General features: G+C 36.1%; 2 protein-coding genes across 3 annotated transcripts; one reads left to right on the top strand and one right to left on the bottom strand.

Annotated features, from left to right (window-relative positions):
- The first annotated feature begins 1,356 nt into the window (after positions 1–1,356).
- On the top strand, positions 1,357–6,531 carry psph (phosphoserine phosphatase). Of its 2 annotated transcripts, none has more exons than XM_030152198.1 (6): positions 1,357–1,472; positions 2,236–2,379; positions 3,596–3,730; positions 4,014–4,159; positions 5,202–5,350; positions 5,837–6,531. In XM_030152198.1, exons 2-6 carry the CDS (start codon positions 2,240–2,242, stop codon positions 5,945–5,947), a joined length of 681 nt encoding a protein of 226 aa, XP_030008058.1. In that variant the 5' UTR covers positions 1,357–1,472; positions 2,236–2,239; the 3' UTR covers positions 5,948–6,531. The 2 variants fall into 2 exon arrangements, with proteins under 2 accessions (XP_030008058.1, XP_030008059.1); XM_030152199.1 differs by having other exon boundaries at positions 1,465–1,485.
- Positions 6,331–17,419, bottom strand: nipsnap2 (nipsnap homolog 2). Its single transcript, XM_030152197.1, has 10 exons — positions 17,318–17,419; positions 16,531–16,670; positions 16,393–16,438; positions 15,937–16,031; positions 14,556–14,626; positions 14,309–14,449; positions 12,317–12,348; positions 8,973–9,067; positions 7,657–7,740; positions 6,331–7,449 (listed from the first exon to the last, which is right to left on the bottom strand). Exons 1-10 carry the CDS (start codon positions 17,407–17,409, stop codon positions 7,385–7,387), a joined length of 861 nt encoding a protein of 286 aa, XP_030008057.1. The 5' UTR covers positions 17,410–17,419; the 3' UTR covers positions 6,331–7,384.
- Positions 17,420–18,234: the final 815 nt, after the last annotated feature.

Here is an 18,234-nt window from a genome sequence, read left to right as displayed (position 1 = left end):
AGGGGCTAGATTAAACATGAAGTACTGTACTACTACTACTACTATACTAAAATGGGAAAAACACAAACAAACCAAATATGCATAAAATAAAATGAAATAAAATGAAATGAAATGAAATGAAATGAAATGAAATTAAATTAAATTAAATTAAATTAAATTAAATTAAATCAAACCCTTTCATACATACTGGTCACTACAGTGGACAGTTATTCTACAGCTGTTCTCTTGTATATTCATGGGTTTTGTTGTTTTAGTTCCATATCAGCTGACAGATTGGATGCTTGTGCACCATCCCATAATACACTGACATTCATACCATTACTGTAACTTTATGCTCTTGATAAACCTGATCTGCAGTGACACGATTGAGTGTAAATCAATTGCTAGTTGTCATTAGACTGAAATTAACAGTTTTCTTAAACAAAAATGTTTTTTTTTTTTAAATATTATCTCCATGAAGTGAGTAAGAACTAGTACTAGAATATGATAAAAAGTCAGAAAACATTAGATTAGCTGCATTAAAAATGCTTTTGTTTCATAGTTTTCACACAGTTTTACTTTCTGATATTGCATTAAAATACATGCTTCTTCGCATCAAAAATTAAACACATGGTGTCCAAATGAGTGGCCATTTTTTGTAACTCCATGAAAAATGGGTTAATTTATAATAATAATAATAATAATAATAATAATAATAATAATAATAATAATAATAATAATAATAATAATAATAATTCAATCTCATTGTTTTTTTCATGCCTAAAGAGGAATAAAAATACTCTCTTCAAGGTTCTCATAATTCATGCTTGAAAGGGTTAATACATACACAGTACCTAGCATTGGCATTAACACATAGCACATTAGGAGCAGTGAGCTGCCATTAAAGGGGCTCTGGGGTCAACTCCTGATCTTTGTCAAGGCATTGACAGAAGACTACACTTATTTATGAGTTTTTGATAGGAAAAAAAACACTCAAAAAACTCTTGATAAGGTTCTCATAATTCATGCATGAAAGGGTTAAATTAAATTAAATTAAATTGAATTGAATTGAATTGAATTGAATGTAACTTGTCAAGGAACTGATACTGGTTAAAAAAAAATCAATCAATCAATAAATAGTATTTTATTTTACTTTATTCTATTTTATTTACAATTATTATTATTATTATTATTATTATTATTATTATTATTATTATTTATTAACAGTGGCAAATCTAAGATTCTTGGATTGCTTTCCTGAATGACTGTTTTATGCAGTTGAAATTCATCTTCGTAACAATCTGCTGTTTGTTCGTTAGCCGTTAGCCGTTGCTGTCGTCATGGTACCGTACCACAGAAGGGGGCGGTCCTTCACCGGCTCCCCGCTGATTGGTCCGTGCCTCGCAGCTCCTCTCTTCCTCGTCGGTGAAGCCTCTGAAGGGTCGGTCACGGCTCAAACTGCTGGTAGTACCCGTTTGTCGCAGTCCTTTTCAGTAAGTACCAGAGGTTAGCTTGTGTGTTTGAGCCTTTTTCCGTTTATACTGGTTTAATGTTTACACCGTGGGGGGTTTGGGACATTTGACAGATGAAGGGCCGGTGGGAACAGTTCCATTCAGGTTCAAGTGTACTGGAACTGTGACAGGAAACACCTCTGACCTGATGCTAGTGCTATTTATGATGAGATACCGAATGGCAGCTGGTGTTTACCGATTAATCACAAACAAATGAAGCGTGTTGTTGTTTAACCGACTTTATTTGTGTGGGGTTTTGTCTGGGGGCAGCGGTTTTCTGTGCTGTGCGTCGGGGGTGACGCAACATGGCCAGGAGATGTCTACAATGGCCTCTGATTCTATGGTTTGTTTAGACTGTTCTTTTTATGGAACGCATTTTTGTCACTCGACCGAACGGGACACGTGTTTATCTGAGATGAGCTGTGGGTCCATTAAGGTTTGCAGATTTGGTATTTCAGTCAATGGATGTATTTGCTGCTCCAGTGGATATAAGACATGCACTGCATACAGGGCTTAGGCACACAATGAACCCAGGCAGATGCTCACAGACATCACGTTAAAATAACTAATTCAGTGGAAGGCCATGCTTATGATGACAATTAGACTTGGCCTCAGATCAGATCTCAGTGTCAGATGAGTGTGTGAGCATTAAATCCATGCAGTCAAACCTGTGAGTCTGGTTCAAACACTGAGGTGGTTTTTAACTGACTTAAACTAACACTACTGTTTGTTTTTTATTTTGCAGCAAAATGACAACAGAGTCACAGACTAAGGAGCTGTTCAGGAGAGCAGAAGCTGTCTGTTTTGATGTAGACAGCACAGTCATCAAAGAGGAGGGCATCGATGAACTGGCCAAATTCTGTGGCGTAGGGGATGCAGTCACTGAAATGTACGTGCTGTACTGTCTTTATGCAGTAGTAATATGTACACATTTGAGATACTTCTACTTCATGCATTTTTCACCTTGTACTCCACTGCACATCAGATGAAATTCTTAGACTTTTTACTCCATTTGTTTGACAGCTTTATGAATGTATGTGATAAACTGAGGAATGAAAGCTTCCTTTTTGGATTGAATTTACATTATTACTCCTTCTCCAGCTTAACAGTTGTAGAAAACTGTTCTTTCCACTTCCTCCTGTTCTCACAGGACAGTAATGTTTCAGAATACCACAATCTTATTGAGCATGATGCATCACTGTAGATTAAACCAGTCAGTTGTATATAGAGTGCTTCAAATAAGTTCTACAATAAACATGTACAAGAGTAAAGTAGAGCACACACATGAATGTAACATAATAGTGGGACCATTTTGCTGTAGAATGATTAGTTCTACTTCTCATAGTTTAAGTGGGTGCTTTCCAGCCTTTTTTGGCTCGTGACCCCATTTTAACATCACAAACTTCTGGCGACTCCAGACATTCAAGACAGACTTTTTTTTTTTTTGCTAAAATTAATTTGTTTTTGATCATGTAATAGTTTACTATACTATGTTGCAAATAAACATTAATTTTAGATGACATTTAGTCTATATAATGTATATTATTATGGACGGAGACAGAAAAGCCAACCTGAGGTTACTGCACAAAGTGAGAATTTTATTTTCCTTGGTCAGGATATGAACAGTCAGTCCAGCTTATATTTGCAAGGCTGACAGTTAAAACTGAACAAACAATAACTCAAACTATAAATTATGAAACAGCTGCAGCGTCTTAAACCAACCACAATGAACATTTGAAAAATAAATAGTACCACAGTGCTTCAGTTTCAGCTTCAGTTTGTCATGTCTTTTATGTATTGTGATTGTCTCTCTCAACTCACCATATATTTTTTATTAGTAATTTTTATTTTTTATCAATTACTAGAAATTTCAGGCAACCCCACATGAGGTCCCAACCCCATGATTCAAAAACACTGGTTTAAGGACATTTTCCTGATAATACTGACACACTTTTACTTAAAGACTACCAAAGACTTCTTGTGCCATATCATATCTGTGCAGTGTGCATCACATTATGTAGGAAACTTTTCTGTAGCTTTATTGTCGTGATTGAGAGCTGGGTATGTTATTTAAACATGACACGTCTGCTACTATAATATTTCAGGACTCGAAAAGCGATGGGTGGCTCCATGACATTTAAAACAGCCCTGACTGAGCGTCTCTCCATCATCAGATGTTCCAGAGAACAAGTTAACAAACTGATAACAGACCACCCCCCTCAGCTGACTCCAGGGATCAGGTAAGAGCATGAGGATTTATTTTATATCTGATGTATGTATATGATTTAGTAGACACTGAAATACACTCAGATCTACTGGGAAGCTCACTTGTCAGAAAAAAGTATGCAGTGACTGTCAGGCTTTAAGACAAGTATAACAAAAGGAGGAAGGTTTTTGCATTTGGACAAACAGTGCATTCACAGAGAAGGTTCCCTGTTCAATGGACATTCTGTCACTGCCCATTGTGCAAAAAGAAACTCCATCCGTGGAAGCCGAACGCTGATAACCCTGTGTTTTCTCTAGGGAACTGGTGGACCGCTTGCACCAGCGCAACATCAAAGTTTTCCTCATATCAGGTGGCTTCCGTTGCATTGTTGAACATGTGGCCACTCAGCTAAACATTCCTTTGCATCACGTCTACGCCAACCGGCTCAAGTTCTACTTCAACGGTAAGAGATGCAGACAGATGCAGAGTGTAAGAGACATTAGGAATCGAGTAAAACCAGTGACTGTCCATCTATGGGCCGCTCCAATGAACTGGTGCAAACTGGAGCTCAAAATCCTATTTTTACATGCAGCAAGCATGACAGATTTAAAATAATATGATTATATCATTACCAAGACTTTGCATTCCTGTCTGTTGGCCTCTCTGGACACTTGGATGTGTTTTCTAAGGATTAATACTAACACTTAGACTTATTATTAATCAAAGAGATCAATAACTGTAGAATCAATACAGGAAAGATCTTGATTTCAAAATTTAGAGTAACTAATATTTCAACAATATTTTACATGTTGAACATGAGATTATAAATAAATAACAAGGTAGTGATGTTATTTAATGTCAAAAAAATTTGGGATCTATATTATGACATTTTCCACTTTTTTTTTGAAAATATAACAGAAGAAGCTGTTTTCTAGTTTTTATTTTTAAGATAACCAAGATGGACAAAGAAAAATCTTTTTTTTTTTCTTTTTTTTTTCTTTTTTTTTTACTTTTATTCTGAGCCTCAACCAACCATCAAGGCATTAAATCTTTAAAAGTCTCAAACAAAAAGTACTATGAACCACAGACCTGTTTACTTTTGCTGCTTCTGTGTTTGTCCTGGAAACTCATCATGTGACTTGTTTAAAGTCCATGTGGGTCGAGCATTTACAGAAAGAGAACTGATCAGATCAGGTGTTTATTGAATCTTCATAGGTTCAGTCCACCTGATCCAACCAGACTGAAGTTTCTTTCTGATCAGGTCAGTCTCTTCTGAGGTGGATACAGGAGGTGTCTTTGTTCAGGTTATTAGTGAAATGCAGATGTTCATGTGAACACAGTCAGTGACTTAAACCTACCTGAGATCAGACAGGTTTTATGTCATAAAACCTAATGACAAAATAGCCCAGATTTATTTTCAAAATCTAAATCATATCATCTCAAGTTTTCCAACACAGATGATATGCTGATACTTTTTTTCCTAAACATAAGCTGTGTTTTTCCAGGGGAGTATGCAGGTTTTGATGAGAGCCAGCCCACTGCTGAGAGTGGCGGAAAAGGAAAAGTCATCAGCATGCTGAAGGAACAGTATGGCTTCAAGACTGTGGTGATGATCGGAGATGGAGCCACTGACCTGGAGGCCTGCCCTCCTGCTGTAAGTGTTGACAAAATTTAAGTCTCAAAAAGCACTGAATTTAATAACTGATCTCTAATCTAAAACTAAGGTTTTAATTGTTGTTAAAATGTACTGACTCTTAAAAGTAAAAAAAAAAAAAAAAAAAAAAAAAATTGTAAGGGATAGGAAGTAGAATTTCATGTTAGTTTTTCTAACATTGCAGAAAAAAATCTCTTAACTTTTTTTATTTACTAATTTCCTCTTGTGTTAATATTACACACATCAGGATAGCGGAACCAACATCATTCATATGACCAAAAAAATTTGTTGTATATAACAATAAATGCTGTTGTCACTAACACCAAGTAATGTTTTTTTTGTTCCTCATTAATTTGTTCATAAATAAAGGTTTAATCCTCTTTTCCCTTCAGCTGTACAAGTCTGACATGTACTGTAAGTGTGATGGGAGGTTAATGTCTCTGAAAACAGTGAAACTCATTCTAGTCTATACTTGTTTCTCCTCAGAGCGCTTTCATTGGATTCGGTGGAAACGTTACCAGGCCACAGGTTAAGGACAGGAGTTCGTGGTACGTCACAAGTTTCGGCGAGCTGCTGAAGGAGCTGGAGAAGATCTAAAAGAACTTACTGATTTTTATATTTGCACCTAAGGATGTGCTGATTTTTTTATCCAGTGCACATTTTTCCTTAGATATATAATAGATTTTTTTAATGCAAGAAAATGTTTACACTAGTGACACCAATTTTGTCTTCATGGGGTCGTTTTCCTTTTGATTTTTATACTAGAAAATAACCAAACTGTCTATATGGAAGTCAGGATGGAGATTTTAGTGTCTTTTGCACTTAAGCATTAAAGTCTTAGGCTAAGCTAATATAACTCCTGCATATTATGGTATGTGCAATGAGCAATAGAATGTTTTAATTCTGTTTGGATACTAAAAGCTGTAACCATGTAAATCGGTGTATAACCTCAGTATTAAACACAAGTACAGGCTATGAAAAATGATTGAATTATTTTAATCACTGTTGGCATTTTTTCTTTCCCATTATACTTTTTCCCTTTGAGCTGCTCAAGAAAAACAAGATAAAACATGCTTCCTGTACAGTAAAATCAGATATTACACTAAGTTGCAGTCTGCTTCACAGAGCCATTGATAGATAACATGTTTATCATACATAATTTATGCCCATTAAAATATGATGATTAAAAACTTTAAACCAGTCATGCTGTTTTAACAAGAAAAACAAAAAGTAGTAGCCATAATACAAACACAGCACCATAAAACAACATTACCATGACAAGAAACTCAAGAACACCCACAAAAAAGAAATGAAAGTAGTTTGCAAAAAATATTTATGATAGACCTCAATAAAATATAAAATCTGAGGTTTACATTTTACAGTATCTTTTGTAATGACGTACCACTGTATTGGTTGTAACAGAAATGCAATTCTTATGAATAAACATAAGAATATTTCTGACTTTACTCAGCTTTGACATGGCTTATATTAAAGTGCCACTTTTCTTTGCACAGTTAAAACATATAATTCAAATTTACACTGAATAAATAAATATCCACTGCACTGTGAGCACAGTGAGCGTCAGCAGTACTATTAGTCGTATCGGTTCTCACATTTACACACCACACAGCTGCTCTTGTTTTCAAGTAACTTTGGTTCTGAACTTAAATGAGCTCTCTTCATGGACCAGTATTAATGCGGCACGGGACATAATTGGACACAATGACCATCAGGAGGTTTAGATTGAACAAATCTACACAGAATACTCCAGAAAGAGGAAAAAAAAGTTGTGCATCCTTCAAGTCTGAGAGTATTTTATCTGCAGACACAGAGCAGGCAAAGGGTTTCTGCCTCCTGTGTCCTGGAGAAATGTTAAAAAAAATAATAATAATAATAATAATGATAATAATACAACAAGAAGAAAAGATGGGGGATGTTTGGCAGCACTGACAGGAGGTTAAAACCATGATAATAATTCTCTTCATAGATATGACATTCAGAAGGGTGCCACTTGTTCCCAGCAGGCATCTCATTTCACTGCAGTGGGGAAGCTTTAGTTGGGATCATAATCCTGGAATCCATATGCTGAATGAGTGGAACTGGAATAAAAACAGAGAAATTTGGTTACTGTTACAGTTCTACATAAAACTCAATAAAGATTTAAGTTCCAAAAATCAAAAGAGTTTCATAGAGGTCCATATGACACTTATCATTTTCATCAGTGTCTGAAAACTGACACAAAACTCACTTATTACTCAACACTAATGAACGGTCTGATAATAAATCACATCAGTATTAGAGTGTACCTGTGTAATAGACCACCTCATGCCAGCCCTCCTGCTGCCATGCACCATTCCTCGTGTTTTCTCTGGACTGAAGGTCTTTGTAAGCTGCAAATAACAAATGACATGTTAGAATAAAGACAAATATAAAGCATGTTTCTGCACTGTTACAGTTAGTCCGCCTTTTCATCAGAATAAGAAATTATTCAGCTAAAAACTAAGAAACAAATGAAAAATCTTCTACATTCTACAAAATAACTTTTTTCTGAGAAACAAAATGTAAATTATAGCATTTACAGTAACATTTAAGAGGCTAAAACCAGTGGGTCTTGATGAGGGTTTTCCTTCGGTCTCTGTTTTAATTGCTGTTGCTGCAGCGCGTGTTGAATTGTGTTTGTGGAATTCCGCATTTCATAGTTATAGTGTTTTCTCCAAGTTTGAGAAGGACTACTAAAAATACACGTCACATTATTTTGGACAATTCTAACCATATCTGTGTCCAAAAGTTTGGAAAAGCTAGAATGGATGATAAATATCTAAGAGGGACAAAACATTAGTCTGCTGTGATTTTTAGAGGCTGACTCAAATAGAGGTAAATAAAATACTTTGGAGCAGGGAAAAGACAACAACTGATTAATTGGCTGCTTACATGGAAAAGACATTATGGATTTCTAATAGTTTCTAGTAATAAGAACCTAAATACATCTGAATCACTAAACACTGAACTCTAAGGAACTGTTCAGTAATAATCTTTTGAATTATTACTTTCCTTCAAAGTCAGTATTTTCAGTTGAGAACCCCAATATTACTTATCAGACAATAATGATAGCAAGTTCTGCTATTGCCAATAGTCTTATCAGTAAAACGTCTTATCAGTGCTGATAATTCAGATGAGTAATCAGTTTATCTCCATTTACAGTAGTTTGGAAAACCCTGTTTATGAAGTGTATTTATGGTCCTTGTAGGTTAAAAAATGAAGCAACAGGAGAGGCGTAATATTTACAGAGTAATTTGTAAGAATTACTTTTGTTCTAAAACACTCAACATTATCTGAGATTAACAACACAAATTTATGAGAGCAAACTAATAAATAACATGCTGATCTGGATGAGCTGAGGTTTTTGTGCATCAGGAGTTCTGTCTAAATCCAATCCTCCGCCCCAGCTCTGAATTATTTGAATGCACAGTTACAGTTCTTTGGCAATTTTCTTGATAAATGATGTAAATGATTAATTAAGTGTCAAATATGCTGATAAATCTTGTGCTGGATGTCAACCTCGGTGTCAGCGTGTTGACACTGTGGGTGTGTAACTGTGCGTGGAGTTGGCGTGTGACTGTACCCCAGAGGTGATGAACCATGTAGAGGTTCCCGATCTGTGAGAAAAACCCTCCCACAGCTTCTCTGTCGTGCTGGCGGAATCCAATGGCCCTAGCCCTGAAAACAGGAACAACCTCAGTCACAGCAAAAGCCAAAAACACCAAGACTTCATCTGACATAACAAGGCCGGGTCTGGACAGACGAGTCAGACGACATCAGAACAACACACTTCAAAGAACCAGTTCCCACATCATCTTTGAATTTACTTTGGACTGGTTTTAATTTACATAAAAAGACTTGGTCCGTTTCGTTGAAGTGGGCTTGAAAATCCTGTCTTCCATATCCGTGATTGCAACATCCAACTATAAGATGTGATGAAAGTCCTTATTCTACGCACATTGATGAACATCGGGGCCAAGTCCATGTTTAGAGAGCAGAGTGGTGTGAGTGCAGTGTTTGAAAATCATTATATGTTCACCCAATATAAACACACACTTATTCACATCATAATCACTGTCTGGATCCTCTTGTTGATACAACTTGAAGCAAATGTTTAAACCTTCAACTACACAAATGTATTGAAATTGCCCTAAATGACTTTGCTAGCATTATCTGCAAGAGTATAGATGTTTGTTCAAATAAAGAGTAGAGAGTTAAAAGAAGCAGAAATAACAGCAAAAAAGAGGAATAAAGAGTGGGTTTTAGGAAAAAAATAACCACATCCCTTCAAGGTGATTTTTTTTTTTAACCGTTATTATTTAAAATCACATCTCTTTAACAAGACAGGATGGACACATGATGCCTTAAATCAGACAACTGAATATAGAACTGAATAAAAACCATTTAGCATTTCATTGGAAAATGGTGCACAAAATGATTACAAGATGTTTTCCTTCAATTCCCCTCTATTCTTCCTTTTCTTCTCGCATTTTTCCTGCCCTCTAACTCATTTTGACCAAAAATATATAGATTTGTCTTCTTCTAATTTCAAAGACATCCTTTCCATTATGTAGTTTCCATACATTGTATTAAACCATTCTTCCATTCTTGAAAACAAGCCATTTCCTGGTCAGAGGTTTTTTTTACTCGCCATTAGAAGAATACTGGTCAAGTATTATTGATATGTTAGGGATATAGAGCCCTAAATACATAAACGACAAATCTACAGGAGTAGTGCTTTTTTAAGGTGGACTCCATGCATCTGTGTATCTCTTGTATGATATATAATATCTTGGGGTATTTCCATGTTTAAGGTTATTCTTACTTGAACCAGAGGTCAAAGGGCATACGATGATATATTTGGAACACTCCACGTTTCCAAATATCTAGGAAGTTAATTAATTAAGTTAGAACAGGGGTGTCAAACATACGTCCCACGGGCCAAAACTGGCCCTCCAAAGGGTTTAATTGAGCCCACAGAATTAATTTCCAATATCCAAGAATTACACAGAAGACACTGACAGTCAAGGGTGTCATTGAGTCTTAAATCTGTTGTGATCATAATGTTAAATACTACATTTTTCAATTCCAAATGCCTGGAACTAAATGTTTCGTGCCTTTGTAGATCCACTGTGATCTGTAAGTTGTAATGCACATGTGTAAATGATTAACTGAGGTATAATATTGTTAATATTCCACTTATTTTTCATAGGAAATTTTAGGTTGCTCATAGATATTCAGGTTATTTTCATTTTTTGTGAAAGGATAGTTTGTAGTTTATAAATCTAAATCTCTTCATACTGTAGTATTATTTTTTTGCACTAAAATGAGAAAACTTTGGAATCATCATGATTATTTATAGGTTTCTATGCTTTTATTTTTTTACTGGTCTGGTTCGTTTGAGGTCAAACTGCGCTGTATGTGGCCCCTGAACTAAAATGAGTTTGACATGAATGGTTGTGAATGTATGTATCATAGGCGTCATCTATAAAAATTCAGATCTTTCAGTCACTTCAGTAGAGGGGTCAACATGTGAACTTATTTTGTAGCTGCACATGGCTAGTACTGCACCAATTTCTACTTCCACTTTCATTTAAATAGACTTTTAATGTAATGTTGGTCATATTCTGGTGAAAAACAACATATACTGCAGTTTTTAACAGGTAAACAAAAGATACTCTTTCGGTGTTTAACATCCCCTCTTACAAATTTTCCATTTCTAAGTTCAGCTCAGAAGAAACATTAGAAACAACAGCTTGGGTGAATTAGTGCAGGGAAGGGCCTCAAGGCTCTGGTCTCTGGTCAACAGGTTGTTTGAAAAGGACCCAGTAAGCAAAACGTGCATGGTAGCTTAGCAAAAAAAAAAAAAAAAAAATCACAGATGAAAAGAATCCCTGCCCAATAAATACTTCCCAGTTGAAAGGTCTTTTTTTGTCACCTGACAATCAGTGTCTGTGGCTCTTTATCAGGAAATGACAAATACTGTAATCCAATACAGTCACGGAAAAAATTATTAGACCACCCTTGTTTTCTTCAATTTCTTGTTCATTTTAATGCATGTTACAACTAAAGGTACATTTGTTTGGACAAATATAATGATAACAACAAAAATAGCTCATAAGAGTTTAATTTCAGAGCTGATATCTATCCATTTTCCATGTTTTCTTGATAATAACCAAATCACTTCAGTTCTTACATCAATAGCTTTGGCATTGTACTGACAAAAACAGCGCTTTTAGGCATTCCATGTTTTCTTTTCTTTCTGTTTTAGTCATATGATACACACAGGAGTTAGTACTTGATTGCATAACCATTGTTTTTGATTACTTTTGATGGTCTAATAATTTTTTCCATGACTGTATATGTAAGAGAACCTGGAACTGTAATTTGGTAATATTAGTTATGTGCAGTTCCAAAATGGAAGGGGCTTTACATTCAAGAATTCACCTAAGATGCATACGTTCTTCACCGTGCATGGTAACACAGTTCATGAAAAACACAGCAGGTGACTTCATTGACAGAAGTGAAATGTTGTGATGTGAACTCCAAACTAGTACAAAGACCAACATAAAAATCCATGAGAGTGCAAACACAGAAAAACACATCTGTAGAAATTAAGGTACACGCAGAAAGGTCATGTCTTGGTTCTAATCAATCACAATGATTGTGTTGCATAAACTGATAAAAGCTGAGCTCAGTCGGTTCAACATGCTGATTATACTGAACTATAACACATACACGTTCATGGTGTACACACTCCATTTAAGTCTGAGTCTTGGCTTGAGAGCATTACAGTACAGCTTCAAAATAGAGCATCTCAGTGGAATAGCTCTTATTAATGTTGGTGTGATGAGGGAGGTGAAGTTTCATGTAGTGCAAGTGCTCTGTAAGTACAGTTCAGTGTCAAATGAATTCAGGCTGCCTTACCAGTAATTACCCCATTCGATCATGGTTCCTGGCTGGAAGAAGAAATAAAAAAAACACAATATTTTTTATTAGAATAAAACAGATATAATTAAGCTATGTCCAATGTGGAGATGAATAGTGCAGTTTCTTGTTCTTTCCAGAGTAAACGTATTAACACAAATGAATGACAGAGATGTAACACAGGTACTTTGTTATAGAGAAGATAAGCTGCAGTAACTACACCCAAAGGCTTCGTCAATCATTCACTGGGACTTAAGACAACAAACGCCCTGCTGTTTCAAAGATGTAATCTCAGCCTGTGATGAGGGATAATAGCTTACATTTGTCACGTGTCACTGGGAACGCTGACCCGGAGACAGTTTTGTCTTTCAGATTAAGAAACGTATGACTTAATCTGCAGAAGATGGTAAGTCGAAATGCCTTTGATTCAACCACAATCCTAGGTGAAATCACATGCCATTGGTAAAAACATGTCAGATGCTCAATCACAAGGGTAACTGTGTTTGGTGTGTTTGTCAGGATGTCGGTAGTAATGAGGAATCAAAGCATGTGACTGGAAGGTCACTAGTGTAAATGGGAAAATGTGAGCGGACAAATTGAAACAGTAACGCTCTCCCTTTTTCATATAATTACAGTGGCTGCTCAGATGATCACGTTTGTGGTAGTTGGCTACTAAACTGGCTCACAGGATGTATTCTGTTGGAATAATCCTGCCGACGAGCAACTATTTCATTCTCCTTTTCAATGATTAGCACTTTCACTCAAAAGCTAGAAGATTCTCAGTCAGTAGAGCCTTTTGGTGGTCAGTTTGCCTGTTCTCTCCAATGCTACGCAGGTTTTTCACCGTTAAAAACATGTAAATATTCAGTCGCAGAAAAAATTATTAGACTATCAAAAGTCATCAGAAACAATTGTTATGCAATCCAGTACTAATTCCTGTGTGTATCATGTGACTAAAACAGACAGGAATGCCTAAAAGCACTGTTTTTGTCAGTACAATGCCATAGATATTGATGTAAGAACTGAAGGGATTTTGGTTATTATCAAGAAAACCATGAAAAATGAATTGATATCAGCTCTGAAATTAAACTCTTATGAGCTATTTTTGTTGTTATCATTATATTTGTCCAAACAAATGTACTTTTAGTTGTACCAGACATTAAAATGAACATGAAACTGGGAAAACAAGGGTGGTTAAATAATTTTTTCCGCAACTGTAGGTTAATTTTCATGTCACTGTACTTAACCATGGTACTAAGGAAGATCTGTAGTTGCTCCTAATGTGTGAGTGCTAATGCTAATACTAGGTGCTGTGTGCAATAGGATGGGTAAAATGCAGAGACTGAATTTCCCGGCGAGGATAATAAAGGGAATTAACCTTTGATATGTGAAGAACAACAGTCTGTAGCTTGCAAAACAGTCTGTATCTTGCAACTACATGCTAAATTTGGCAAGTTTTGACAGATACTTTCTTTTGAGAGCATTTAGTCATTTTAATAGCCTGGCTCACTTCCCCAAGAAGAAGAAAAACAAACTACCCAAACAACCTAGAGTTTTTTTCTCCCTCTTCCAGAATGCTGCAGATGGTGCTGATGAAGCTCTAATAAAGCGTAGAGATAGGAGAATAGTAGTTAACTACTGTAAGTGAATATACACCACCATGTTAGACGGTGAAAATGCAAGAGTAGAGCTATCGTCAACGTTCCCATGACAAAAGTTTACAAAACAAACTGAATACTGGCTTTGTTTTGAGTTTTCCAATCACTGTAGAAAATAAATGGAGAGTAACTTAATACAAGCAGTTACACCCATATGAGTTTGTTTGGTTTAATAAATGTTTGTGTTAATATAATAATAATAAACCCATTGGACTGATTTTATTTGGCAAAACAGAGGCACAGGCCAGCTCAGTTATTAGTGATGTTGAAAGTGGATCCAACACAAACATGTAGCTGCGTAAATGCTGAGATGAATGTGAGAGGTGGTACTGACCCTGAGCTGGTAGGACCTGAGCTCGTAGATGTTGGGCCCCTCTCGTGGTACCGGCTCATTCCAGAAGCTGAACTCCAGGAGAAGCTGGTTCCTGCGAGACAACAGCATCTTACCCCGCTCCTTCCTGTACGCTGTGAATTCCTACCGATGGACAGACTCTAATCAATGAACTGTACTTTCACTAATGGGCCTTCACTGCTGTCAGCACAGTGTTAAGAGATTTAAATGCACATTAAGGGGCTTTTACCTTGTTCTGTCTGAGCTTGTTCATCACCTCTGTGAGAGCCGGGTATCCACCTCTGTAACGCCACAGATGCACTGGAGGAAAAAGCATCACAGCTGTAATAGATTCTACAAGGGGTTTAACTGTTTACAGGAAGGAGAATACTATGATGTAAACATGTAACAACAGGGCAAAAATGAAAGATTTTCAAAAAGTACAAGAAAAAAAAAGTGGGACATAGTCCAATCCATTTACTCTGAGTTTAAGACTTCACAAATTATCTTGTCATTATTCAAACAATGCACTTAAACATCAAAATATTTCAATATATATGTTTTCCAGGCAGATAAGTAACAAAACGATTACAAAGACCAGTAACTGCAAGTAAAATGTGAAACTATAATAAATTCAGGAGTAGTTTTAAAGTATCTTTTCACGTAGAAGACATTGATTTATTGACACAAACAAATTAAAAGATGGAAAAATTTAACAAGACAAAATGTCTGGTGCGTAAGGCCTCATAAATTTAGATTTAAAACTCATGACATTCAAGGCTACATATTTATTTAATTAAAAACACACTCAATATTAACTGCAAACACCCTAAATAAATTTAATTTTAATCAAATGCTAAGACAACAAGACAAACTATAAAATAACAATGAAAACTCATAACTCTAACCAAGTATATTACACAAATGACTGATGACAGAATCGTTTACATGCTAGTCTCTTCTAGCCCATAAGAACCCATTGTGACTTTTGTGGCTATTCCCAAATGAATTTTTGTCTCTATTTAAGTTTTCCTAAGTGATTTATCACCATTTATTATAATATTATCCTTTGAATTTTCATTTCATCATGTAGATGCTCATAACAGCTCAGAATAAAGTCAAAGGTTATTGTGTCAAAACAGAAAAAAATGAAGAGAAAGCGACTTTTTTCAGTAAAATATTTCATTAACTGAACATAAACCCAGTATTTCCATCCACTGTCATTGATCATACTCCATGGGTTTTACTAGTGAATCAGTGTAGAAGATGATGGTGTGTGCGTGTTCACTACCAATCCTCTAAACGTCCAAATGGGTCACATCTGATGACCATGAAAAAATGACAAACTGTATTTTACACCAATTATTTAAATGGATTGATAGGATTAGTGGATGAACAGTTTAGATCAGTAGATGCTTTTGGTCAACGGTGGATGTCTGGGTCTTTATGCGTTAATGTGTCTGTCTTCTAAATTTACTATTAATCAACTGATTCAGCAGTACATTTATAGATTTTACTGATCTCTGCTCAGATATGTATCACACTGGTTATTTCAGTCATTGGCATATTTGCATGAATGTGAATATACAGTAAAACAGAACAAAACTTTGTGTTGATAATAATAATCCTACCTGCCTGGTCTTGTTCTCCATACCAGGTATTCCAGGTTCCCACCAGTTCACATGGGTAATACTTATCAGCATGAATGGAGGGTAACACTTCCTCACTGTAATGAACAAAAAACACAATAAAAAGTAAAAGGCCCACTGCAGAGAAGTTGATTTCAATTTAAAACAACAAAATCTAAATAACAACCACATGTTTTACAATCATGTGTCCTCTGTCTTATGTTGCATGTCCCAAATTAGCTCCAAACTAGAAGTGGTTGGCCTCAGGTCATCAAAAGTATGACCAAGGTTGTCCTGAAGTCACGACGACTTGTCAGCCACTTCACAGGAATAGACAGCTCCCAAGTTATTTTTACCATACGCAGTACTTGCTGTCATACTGCTGCTACTACACCTGCTGAACTACAATAACCTGAGACACACTGAGGTAGCCTAATGGTTATAATAAATAACACCTACCAGAGTTTGTTGTATGCATCCAGGCACTCCGGCTTGACATTATGGACTGAAAACAAGAATGTGGTATTTAGAAACAGACATACAAAGACTGTAGGTTCAACTGTCCATTTTAGATTAAATATTCCATAGGTAACATACACTGAATTTTGTAGAGGTTGCTCTCCTCATTTTTGGTCAGTAGGTTTGAGTGTGCATCTTTTCTGGGATCAACTTTCCTCACAAACAGGGACTTAAACCAGCTGTCCTCTCTGTGTCTACTGCTTGATGTTGCAAATCCCCTGCAAAAACATGAGTCGCACAGAAGAATAACAGGAAGGATAAAAATGTGTTGACACATTTAGATTAATTTAAGAATGGCTGCATACTTAGACACCTGTTTACATTTGTAGACTAACTATAATTATGTGGGTTGGCATGTTTCAACAGTAAGAGATTAGAAGAAGAATGGTACAGGTTTTCTGTCTAATATTGAGTTAGCCTGATATGTTATTGCTTTTAATATTTATGATTGGTGATCTCAGGAAAATACAATAGATAACATTATCTGTGCATTGCTTTTAGTAAATATTAAATACAAGGAATTAGTAAAACATAAACAGGTACATTCATTTATATACACACCAAATTGACCTTGAGCATGTGGGATGCTCAGAACAAAAGATGACAGAAACTAGTGTTTTTTCCACTTTTATCAGCGGACACATGTATCTTTTCTCTTCAAAATGTGGTTATTAATATATTTTTAGGAGCAGCTGTCATGTAAGTTAAAGCAGAAGGCCGGTGGGGGGGGGCTAACAGACCCACGGGCTAGCATGTTCAGGCTCACCGTGGTCACATCACAAACCTGCTGAAAAAACACCCTCAATATCCAACATTACACACGACTGAGATAAACACTGAACACACACACTGATGACTGCCAGACCTGCTCCAAGCGACGAGCTGTCCGGCCGGAGGGGCCCTGCTTTTAGCCCGACCCAAGCCACTGCTCACTTTCTGAAGGACTCCAGTCGCCATCTTCCACCGGGCTAATGCACAGCAGAGCGGAGCAGTGCACGGCTCTGACCAGCAGGTGGCGGTGCAGCTCCACGGCGACACAGAGGGCATGCGAGGAAGAGCAAAGCACAGGCACAGGTAGGATAGAATAGAATAGAATAGAATAGAATAGAATAGAATAGAATAGAATAGAATAGAATAGAATAGAATAGAATAGAATAGAATGGCTTTGGAAAACAGTGCTACATATTGCTTCATGATCAGTCACAATCAACAATTGTACCTGGTCAAAGGTGATTACTGATGCATATAAATAAATAAAAGAAACAAGGAACAAAAAGAGAAATGCATCTGAAAACAAAAAAAAATTCAACAATGGTGTATTTGTAGATTCTACTAGAATTATTCTGATTTTGTCTTTATTCTCAATGCTTTTTTTTTTTTTTATCAGGGATTGACTCTTTGCAGATCTGTGTGATTTGAGGGAAGTGGAAAATGAATCACATTGTCTTTTGTATTGTTCTCTATATGATGAACTGAGAGCCCCTTTGTTTGATATGTGTATCCGAAATCCTGATACGTTCTGGAGCACTGATGATGACAAGATGAAATGGTTATTTAGTTCTAATGTATATAAATTAGCATTATTTGTTTGTAAAGCCTGGAAAAAGTGGCAGATGTGTTTGTTTAAATAGGTCAGTATTTTGTTTTGTTCATATCTATTGTGCCTATTGTCTGGTGTTTGATTTTTGGTGTGTATTTTTGGTATCTTATAAGCCCATGTAAGGGCTGGGCATGTTTTTTTTATGCAAGACACAACAATAAAAAGATTCATTCATTCATTCT

This window comes from Sphaeramia orbicularis, chromosome 13 (genome assembly GCF_902148855.1).
Source record: "Sphaeramia orbicularis chromosome 13, fSphaOr1.1, whole genome shotgun sequence".
NCBI lineage: Eukaryota > Metazoa > Chordata > Actinopteri > Kurtiformes > Apogonidae > Sphaeramia > Sphaeramia orbicularis.
The sequence above is the reverse complement of the archived record's forward strand: the minus strand, read 5'-3'. Positions and strand labels throughout refer to the sequence as shown.